Source organism: Podarcis vaucheri, assembly GCF_965113315.1.
Source record: "Podarcis vaucheri genome assembly, chromosome: Z".
Taxonomy (NCBI): Eukaryota; Metazoa; Chordata; class Lepidosauria; order Squamata; family Lacertidae; genus Podarcis; species Podarcis vaucheri.
Genome location: NC_138758.1, coordinates 52,962,258 through 52,972,320, shown reverse-complemented (window position 1 = coordinate 52,972,320; position 10,063 = coordinate 52,962,258). Strand labels below are relative to the sequence as shown.

Below are 10,063 nucleotides of genomic sequence, written 5' to 3'. Positions count from 1 at the left end.
CTCTCTCTCCCTCCATCCCTCCCTCTCCCTCCCTCCCTCCCTCCCTCCTTCCTTCCTTCCCTCTCTTCCCTCCATCCCTCCCTCCTTCCTCCCTCCCTCCCCCTCCCTCCCTCCTTCCCTCCCTCCCCCTCCTTCCTTCCCTCCATCCCTCCCTCCTTCCTTCCTTCCCTCCCTCCTTCCCTCCCTCCTTCCTTCCTTTCCTCCCTCCCTCCTTCCCTCCCTCCTTCTTTCCTTCCCTCCCTCCCTCCTCCCTCCCTCCCTCCTTCCCTCCCTCCCTCCCTCCTTCCTTCCCTCCCTCCCTCCCTCTCCCTCCTTCCCTCCATCCCTCCTTCCTTCCTTCCTTCCCTCTTTCCCTCCTCCCTCCCTCCCCTCCTTCCTTCCCTCCATCCCTCCCTCCTTCCCTCCCTCCTTCCTTCCTTCCTTCCTACCCTCCCTCCTTCCCTCCCTCCTTCCTTCCTTCCCTCTTTCCCTCCTCCCTCCCTCCCTCCCCTCCTTCCTTCCCTCCCTCCTTCCTTTTTTCCTTCCCTCTCTCCCTCCATCCCTCCCTCCTTCCTTCCCTCTCTCCTTCCCTCCCTCCTTCCCTCCCTTCCTTTCCTTCTTTTCACTTCCTCCTCCCCTTCCTCTTCTCCCTCCCTCCCTCCCTCTCTTTGACTCCATCTCCTTTCCCTCCCTCCTTCCTTCCTTCCCTCTCTCCCTCCTTCCCTCCTTCCTCCTTCCTTCCCTCCCTCCCCCTCCCTCCCTCCCTCCCTCCCTCTTTCCTTCCTTCTTTCCCTCCCTCCCTCCCTCCTTCCTTCCTTCCTTCCTTCCTTCCTTCCCTCCCTCCCTCCCCCTCCCTCCCCCCTTCCCTCTTTCCCTCCCTCCCTCCCTCCCTCCCTCCTCCCCTTCCTCTTCTCCCTCCCTCCCTCCCTCCCTAACTCCGCCTCCTCCCTCCTCTAACTCCGCCCCCTTCCCTCCAGCTCCTCAGCCGCAAGCTGCGGGAAGTGGAGCAGCGCCGCCTCCGGCAGGAAGAGGCGGAGCTCCAGCGCCGGGAGGCGGGGCTGGCGCGCCTCCGCCGCCTCTACGCCGCCCAGGAAGAGCTCCTGCAGGCCAACCGGGGACTCGGGTTCTTCTTCCTGCTCTTCTTCCTTTTCTTCCTCTTCTTCCTGTTCCTCCTCTTCTTCTATTTCTTCTTCCTCTTCCTCCTTCCTCTTCTTTTTCTTCTTCCTCTTCCTCCTCCTCTTCTATTTCTACCTCTTCTTCCTCCTTTTCTTCTCTTTTTCTTCTTCCTCTTCCTCCTCTTCTTCCTCTTCCTCTTCCTCTTCTTCCTCCTCCTTTTCTACTCTTTTTCTTCTTCCTCTTCTTCTTCTGCCTCTTCTTCCTCTTCCTCTTCTTCCTGTTCCTCTTCTTCTATTTCTTCTTCCTCTTCTTCTTCCTCCCCCTCTTCATCTTCCTCTTGTTCTTCCTCTCCTTCTTCCACTTCTTCTTTCTCTTCTTCCTCCTCTTCCTTCTCTTCTTCCTCTTTTTCTTCCTCTTCTTCCTCTTCTTCCATTTCTATTTCCTCTTCCTCTCCTTCTTCCTCCTCCTTTTCTTCTCTTCCTCCTCTCCTTCCTCTTCTTCTTCCTCTTCCTCCTCCTCTTCTTCCATTTCTATTTCCTCTTCTTCCTCTTCCTCCTCCTCTTCTTCTTCCTCCTCTTCTTCCTCTTCCTCCTCTTCTTTTTCTTCCTGTTCCTCTTCTTCTATTTCCTCTTCCTCCTCCTCTTCATCTTCCTCCTGTTCTTCCTCTCCTTCTTCCACTTCTTCTTTCTCTTATTCCTCCTCTTCCTTCTCTTCTTCCTCTTCTTTTTCTTCCTGTTCCTCTTTTTCTTCTATTTCTTCTTCCTCTTCCTCCTCCTCTTCATCTTCCTCCTGTTCTTCCTCTCCTTCTTCCACTTCTTCTTTCTTTATTCCTCCTCTTCCTTCTCTTCTTCCTCTTCTTTTTCTTCCTCTTCTTCCTCTCATTCTTCCTCTTCTTCTTCCTGTTCTCCTCTTCTTCCTCCTCCTCCTCTTCTTTTTCCTCCTCTTCTATTTCTTCTTTCTCCTCCTTTTCTTCTCTTCTTCCTCTTTTTCCTCCTCTTCTTCCTTCTCCTCCTCTTCTTCCTCTTCTCCCTCCCTCCCTCTCCCTGACTCCGCCCCGCCCTAACTCCGCCTCCCTCCTCTAACTCCGCCCCCTCTCCCCTAGCTCCTCCTCTTCCTCCTTTTTCCAACTTCCCAAATCTTCTGCCACTTCCTCTTCCTGTTTCCCAACTTCCTCCTCCTCCAATTCCTTTCCTCCCTCCCTCCCTCCTCTCCTTCCCAAGACTCCGCCTCCTTTCCCTCCCTGACTCCACCCCCTCTCCCCCCAGCTCCTAAGCTTTCCTTCCTGTCTTCCTTCCTTCCTTCTTTCCCTCCCTCCCTCCCTTCCTTCCTCCCTTTCCTTCCTCCCTTTCCTTCCTTCCGTCCCTTTCCTTCTTTTCACTTCCTCCCTCCCTTTCCTTCTTTTCACTTCCTTCCCTCCCCTTCCTTCTTTTCCTTCCTTCCTCCCTCCCTCCCTTTCCTTCTTTTCACTTCCTCCTTCCTTCCTCCCTTCCCTCCTTCCTTCCTCCCTTCTCTCCCTCCCTCCCTTTCCTTCTTTTCACTTCCTCCTTCCTTCCTCCCTTCCCTCCTTCCTTCCTTCCTTCCTCCCTTCTCTCCCTCCCTTCCTTTCCATCTTTTCACTTCCTTCCTTCCTTCCTTCGCTTCCTCTTTCCTTTTCCCTCCTTCCTCCTTTTTCCAACTTCCCAAATCTTCTGCCACTTCCTCTCCCTGTTTCCCAACTTCCTCCTCTAATTCGTTTCCTCCCTCCCTCCCTCCCTGACCCCGCCCCTTCCCTCCTCTGACTCCGCCCCCTCCCCATGACTCCGCCCCTCACTAACTCCCCCCCACCCAGCTCCTCAGCCGCAAGCTGCGCGAAGCGGAGCAGCGCCGCCTCCGGCAGGAAGAGGCGGAGCTCCAGCGCCGGGAGGCGGGGCTGGGGCGCCTCCGCCGCCTCTACGCCGCCCAGGAAGAGCTCCTGCAGGCCAACCGGGGACTCGGGTTCTTCTTCCTGCTCTTCTTCCTTTTCTTCCTCTTCTTCCTGTTCCTCCTCCTCTTCTTCTATTTCTACCTCTTCTTCCTCCTCCTTTTCAACTCTTTTTCTGCTTCCTCTTCTTTTTCCTCCTCTTCTTCTTCCTCTTCTTCTTCCTCTTCTTCCTGTTCCTCTTCTTCTTCTTCCTCCTCCTCTTTTTCTATTTCTTCTTCCTTTTCCTCTTCTTCTTCCTCCCCCTCTTCATCTTCCTCTTGTTCTTCCTCTCCTTCTTCCACTTCTTCTTTCTCTTCTTCCTCCTCTTCCTTCTCTTCTTCCTCTTTTTCTTCTTCTTCCTCCTCTTATTCCATTTCTATTTCTTCTTCTTCCTCCTCTTCTTCCTCCTCCTCTTCTATTTCTTCTTCCTCTTCCTCCCCTTCTTCCTCCTCCTCTTCTTCTTCCTCCTCTCCTTCCTCTTCTTCTTCCTCTTCCTCCTCCTCTTCTTCCATTTCTATTTCCTCTTCTTCCTCTTCCTCCTCCTCCTCTTCTTCTTCCTCCTCTTCTTCCTCTTCCTCCTCTTCTTTTTCTTCCTGTTCCTCCTCTTCTATTTCCTCTTCCTCCTCCTCTTCATCTTCCTCCTGTTCTTCCTCTCCTTCTTCCACTTCTTCTTTCTCTTATTCCTCCTCTTCCTTCTCTTCTTCCTCTTCTTTTTCTTCCTCTTCTTCCTCCTCTTCTTCCTCTTCTTTTTCTTCCTGTTCCTCTTTTTCTTCTATTTCTTCTTCCTCTTCCTCCTCCTCTTCATCTTCCTCCTGTTCTTCCTCTCCTTCTTCCACTTCTTCTTTCTTTATTCCTCCTCTTCCTTCTCTTCTTCCTCTTCTTTTTCTTCCTCTTCTTCCTCTCATTCTTCCTCTTCTTCTTCCTGTTCCTCCTCTTCTTCTTCTTCTTCCTCCTCTTCTTTTTCCTCCTCTTCTATTTCTTTTTTCTCCTCCTTTTCTTCTCTTCTTCCTCTTTTTCCTCCTCTTCTTCCTTCTCCTCTTCTTCCTCTTCTTCCTCTTCTCCCTCCCTCCCTCTCCCTGACTCCGCCCCTCCCTAACTCCTCCTCCTCCCTCCTCTAACTCCGCCCCCTCTCCCCTAGCTCCTCCTCTTCCTCCTTTTTCCAACTTCCCAAATCTTCTGCCACTTCCTCTTCCTGTTTCCCAACTTCCTCCTCCTCCAATTCCTTTCCTCCCTCCCTCCTCTCCTTCCCAAGACTCCGCCTCCTTTCCCTCCCTGACTCCACCCCCTCTCCCCCCAGCTCCTAAGCTTTCCTTCCTGTCTTCCTTCCTTCCTTCTTTCCCTCCCTCCCTCCCTTCCTCCCTCCCTTTCCTTCCTCCCTTTCCTTCCTTCCCTCCCTTTCCTTCTTTTCACTTCCTCCCTCCCTTTCCTTCTTTTCACTTCCTTCCCTCCCCTTCCTTCTTTCCCTTCCTTCCTCCCTCCCTCCCTTTCCTTCTTTTCACTTCCTCCTTCCTTCCTCCCTTCCCTCCTTCCTTCCTCCCTTCTCTCCCTCCCTCCCTTTCCTTCTTTTCACTTCCTCCTTCCTTCCTCCCTTCCCTCCTTCCTTCCTTCCTTCCTCCCTTCTCTCCCTCCCTTCCTTTCCATCTTTTCACTTCCTTCCTTCCTTCGCTTCCTCTTTCCTTTCCCCTCCTTCCTCCTTCTTCCAACTTCCCAAATCTTCTGCCACTTCCTCTCCCTGTTTCCCAACTTCCTCCTCTAATTCCCTCCCTCCCTCCCTCCTTGACCCCGCCCCTTCCCTCCTCTGACTCCGCCCCCTCCCCATGACCCCGCCCCTCACTAACTCCTCCCCCTTCCCAGCTCCTCAGCCGCAAGCTGCGGGAAGCGGAGCAGCGCCGCCTCCGGCAGGAAGAGGCGGAGCTCCAGCGCCGGGAGGCGGGCCTAGGGCGCCTCCGCCGCCTCTACGCCGCCCAGGAAGAGCTCCTGCAGGCCAACCGGGGACTCGGGTTCGAGGCCGGACAGGGGGGCCCCGCCTACGCCCCCTACGCCGAGCGCGGGAACCGGATCTGCGGGGAGGTGTCGGCCCTGGTGCGGGCGGCCAGCGAGGTGAGTGGGGGGCAACTTCCTTCCTTCCTTCCTTCCCCTTTCCTTCCTTCTTCTGTTTCCTTCTTTCCTTCCGTCCTTCTTGCGTTTCCTTCCTTCCTTCCGTCTTGCATTTCCTTCCTTCCTCTCTTCCCTTTCACTTCCTTCCTTCCTCTTCCCTTCCTTCCTTTCCCTTTCCTTCCGTCTTGCATTTCCTTCTTCCCTTCCTTCCTTTTCCTCCCTCCCTTCCCTTCTTTTCACTTCATTCTTTCCTTCCTTTTTCCTTTCTTCTTGCCTTTCCTTCCCCTTTCCTTCCTTCTTGCATTTCTTTCTTTCCTTTCCTTTCCTTTCATTTCTTGCATTTCCTCCCTCCCTTCCCTTCCTTCCTTCCTTCCCTCCCCCTCCTCCTTTTCCCTTTCTTCCTTCTTTTCACTTCCTTTCCCCTTCCTTCCTTCTTTCCTTTCTTCCTTCCTTCCTTCCTTCTTTTCCCTTTCCTTCCTTCTTGCATTTTCTCTCTCCCTCACTTCCCCTTCCTTCCTTCCTTCCTTCCTTCCTTCCTTCCTTCCTTCTTTTTCCTTCCTTCCTTCCTTCTTTCATCCTTTTCTTCCCCTTCCCTTCCTTCATCCCTTCCCTTCCTTTCGTTTCCTTCCTTTCGTTTCCCTTCCTCTTTCTTCCCCTTCCTTCCTTCCTTCCTTCCTTCCTTCCTTCCTTCCTTCCTTTCCCTTTCCTTCCTTCTTGCATTTTCTCTCTCCCTCCCTTCTCCTTCCTTCCTTCCTTCCTTCCTTCCTTTTCCTTCCTTCCTTCCTTCATCCTTTTCTTCCCCTTCCCTTCCTTCATCCCTTCCCTTCCTTTCGTTTCCTTCCTTTCGTTTCCCTTCCTCTTTCTTCCCCTTCCTTCCTTCCTTCCTTCCTTCCTTCCTTCCTTCTTCCCTTTCCCTTTCCATCCTTCTTGCATTTTCTCTCTCCCTCCCTTCTACTTCCTTCCTTCCTTCTTTTCACTTCCTCCCTCCCCCAGAGTGGAAGGAATCTCCTTTCCGGCTTGCGGGAAGAGCTCTTGCTTGCCGCCCAACGCAGGAAGAGGAAGCGGAAACGGCGGCGTTTCCTTCCTTCCTTCTTTCCTTCCTTCCGTCTTGCATTTCCTTCCTTCCTCTCTCCCTTCCTTCCCTTCTTTTCACTTCCTTCCTTTCTTCCCTTCCTTCCTTTCTTGTCACTTCCTTCTTTCCTTTCCCTCCTTCCTTCTTTCCTTCCTTCCTTCCTTCCCTTCCCTTCCTTTCTCCCTCCCCTTCTTTCATTTCCTTCCTTCCTTGCTTCCTTCCTTCCTTCCTTTCCCTTTCCTTCCTTCTTGCATTTCCTCCCTCCCTTCTTCCCTTCCTTTTCCCACCTTCCTTCCTTCCTTCTCCTTCCTTCCTTCTTTTCACTTCCTCCTTTTCACTGCCTTCCTTTTCACTGCCTCCCTCCCTCCCTCCTTCCTTCCTTCCTCCTTCTCACTTCCTTATTCCTTCCTCCCTTCCCCAGAGTGGATTCCCCGATCCCGCCGACCTCGCTTCCGCCGACCAGGCCCTCCTGGAAATGAGGAATCTCGTTTCCGGCCTGCGGGAAGAGATCTCCCTCGCCGCCCAAAGGAGGAAGCAGGAAGAGGAAGTGGAAAAGGCGGCGGCGGCCGAGAAGGCGGGAAACGAGAAAAACGAGGAAACGGCCAGCAGACAGGATCCGGAAAAAGATCCCCTTCCGGAAAGTTCCGGAAAGCTCCGGAAAAACGGTGAGTTTTTAGAACGATTAATATAAGTATAGTTATTCTTGTTTGTAAATATATAATATATGTATTAATGATAATTTAAATTATACCTATTAATACATTAATTTATTAATAAATTAAATAGAACTATAATTGTTCTTGTTTGTAAATATAAAATATATGTATTAATGATATGTGATTAATTTAAATTATACTTATTAATAAATTGATTTATTAATAAATTAAATAGAACTATAATTGTTCTTGTTTGTAAATATAAAATATATGCGTTAATTATACGTGATCAGTTTAAATTATATTTATTAATAAATTGATTTATCAATAAATTAAATAGAACTATAATTGTTCTTGTTTGTAAATATAAAATATATGCGTTAATTATATGCGATCAGTTTAAATTGTATTGATTAATACATTGATTTATCAATAAATTAAATATAACTATAATTGTTCTTGTTTGTAAATATAAAAGATATGTGTTAATTATATGTGATCAGTTTAAATTGTATTTATTAATACATTGATTTATCAATAAATTAAATATAACTATAATTGTTCTTGTTTGTAAATATAAAATATATGCGTTAATTATATGCGATCAGTTTAAATTATATTGATTAATACATTGATTTATCAATAAATTAAATATAACTATAATTGTTCTTGTTTGTAAATATAAAATATATGCGTTAATTATATGCGATCAGTTTAAATTATATTGATTAATACATTGATTTATCAATAAATTAAATAAAACTATAATTGTTCTTGTTTGTAAATATAAAATATATGCGTTAATTATATGCGATCAGTTTAAATTATATTGATTAATACATTGATTTATCAATAAATTAAATAAAACTATAATTGTTCTTGTTTGTAAATATAAAATATATGCGTTAATTATATGCGATCAGTTTAAATTATATTGATTAATACATTGATTTATCAATAAATTAAATATAACTATAATTGTTCTTGTTTGTAAATATAAAATATATGCGTTAATTATATGTGATCAGTTTAAATTATATTTATTAATAAATTGATTTATTAATAAATTAAATATAACTATAATTGTTCTTGTTTGTAAATATAAAATATATGTGTTAATTATATGTGATCAATTTAAATTATACTTATTAATAAATCGATTTATTAATAAATTAAATAGAACTATAATTGTTCTTGTTTGTAAATATAAAATATATGTGTTAATGATATGTGATCAGTTTAAATTATACTTATTAATAAATTGATTTATTAATAAATTAAATATAACTATAATTGTTCTTGTTTGTAAATATAAAATATATGTGTTAATTATATGCGATCAGTTTAAATTATATTTATAAATACATTAATTTATTAATAAATTAAATATAACTATAATTGTTCTTGCTTGTAAATATAAAATATATGTGTTAATTATATTTGATCAATTTAAATTATATTTTTTAATAAATTAAATATATTGTTGTTTATAAATATAAAAGATATGTGTTAATTATATGTGACCAATTTAAATGATATTTATTAATAAATTAAATATAACTATAGTTGTTCTTGCTTGTAAATATACAATATATGTCTTAATTATATGTTATCAATTTAAATTATATTTTTTAATAAATTAATTTATTAATGAATTAAATATGACTATAACTATTCTCGTTTGTAAGTATAAAATATATGTATTAATTCTATGTGATTTATTTAAATTATATTTATTAATAACTTATATTTACTGATAAATTAATTTATTAATACATTAAATATAACTATGATTATTCTCGTTTGTAAATGTAGAATATAGGTATCAATTATATGTGATCAATTTATATTTATTAACAAATTAAATATCACTATAATTGTTCTTGCTCGTAAATATACAATATGTGTCTTAATTATATGTGATTAATTTAAATTATATTTAAACTTAAATATAATTTATATAAATTTATATCAGTATAAATTTCAGCCCTGCGGATCAGTCAAATATATGGAAATAAATGCAAATATAAATATAAAGGAATAACCTTTATAAGTCATTTTCATTCCTGGAGATCAGTTTCAGTGAAATATATTGACATAAATAGAAATATAATCTTTATAAATTATATTTATGTTTGTATAGAAATATAAATATAATTATTCATGATTGTAATATATATATATATATATATATTAATTATTCTAATATTCTATTCTATTCTATTATTCTGTAATTATTCATGATTGTAATATATATATATATTAATTATACTATTATTTTTCTATTCTATTCTATTATTCTGTAATTATTCATGATTGTAATATATATATATATTAATTATTCTATTATTATTCTATTCTATTCTATTATTCTGTAATTATTCATGATTGTAATATATATATATATTAATTATTCTATTATTATTCTATTCTATTCTTCTATCATTCTGTAATTATTCATGATTGTAATATATATATATTAATTATTCTATTATTATTCTATTCTATTCTTCTATTATTCTGTAATTATTCATGATTGTAATATATATATATATATTAATTATTCTATTATTATTCTATTCTATTCTATTATTCTGTAATTATTCATGATTGTAATATATATATATATTAATTATTCTATTATTATTCTATTCTATTCTTCTATTATTCTGTAATTATTCATGATTGTAATATATATATATTAATTATTCTATTATTATTCTATTCTATTCTTCTATTCTGTAATTATTCATGATTGTAATATATATATATATATTAATTATTCTATTATTATTCTATTCTATTCTATTATTCTGTAATTATTCATGATTGTAATATATATATATATATTAATTATTCTATTATTATTCTATTCTATTCTTCTATTATTCTGTAATTATTCATGATTGTAATATATATATATATATTAATTATTCTATTATTATTCTATTCTATTCTTCTATTATTCTGTAATTATTCATGATTATATATATATAAATTATTCTATTATTATTCTATTCTATTCTTCTATTATTCTGTAATTATTCATGATTGTAATATATATATATATTAATTATTCTATTATTATTCTATTCTATTCTTCTATTATTCTGTAATTAGTCATGATTGTAATATATATATATTAATTATTCTATTATTATTCTATTCTATTCTTCTATTATTCTGTAATTATTCATGATTGTA

General features: G+C 41.0%; 2 protein-coding genes across 2 annotated transcripts in view; both read left to right on the top strand.

The window, feature by feature from the left end:
• Positions 1 to 2,367, top strand: part of LOC309524285 (uncharacterized protein) — a gene marked incomplete at its 3' end in the record, with an annotated part of 15,725 nt that extends 13,358 nt beyond the window's left edge. The window contains exons 8-9 of the mRNA XM_082208742.1: positions 957 to 1,102; positions 2,361 to 2,367. Coding sequence (XP_082064868.1) covers positions 957 to 1,102; positions 2,361 to 2,367 — 153 coding nt within the window. The remainder of the gene's footprint in view (positions 1 to 956; positions 1,103 to 2,360) is intronic.
• Positions 2,368 to 2,919: 552 nt separating this feature from the next.
• The window catches only part of LOC309524284 (mRNA export factor GLE1-like), a gene marked incomplete at its 5' end in the record, with an annotated part of 31,787 nt that continues 24,643 nt past the window's right edge, over positions 2,920 to 10,063 (top strand). Inside the window, 3 exons of the mRNA XM_082208741.1 lie at positions 2,920 to 3,069; positions 4,889 to 5,134; positions 6,625 to 6,868. Of these exons, the coding sequence (XP_082064867.1) occupies positions 2,920 to 3,069; positions 4,889 to 5,134; positions 6,625 to 6,868 (640 nt within the window). The remainder of the gene's footprint in view (positions 3,070 to 4,888; positions 5,135 to 6,624; positions 6,869 to 10,063) is intronic.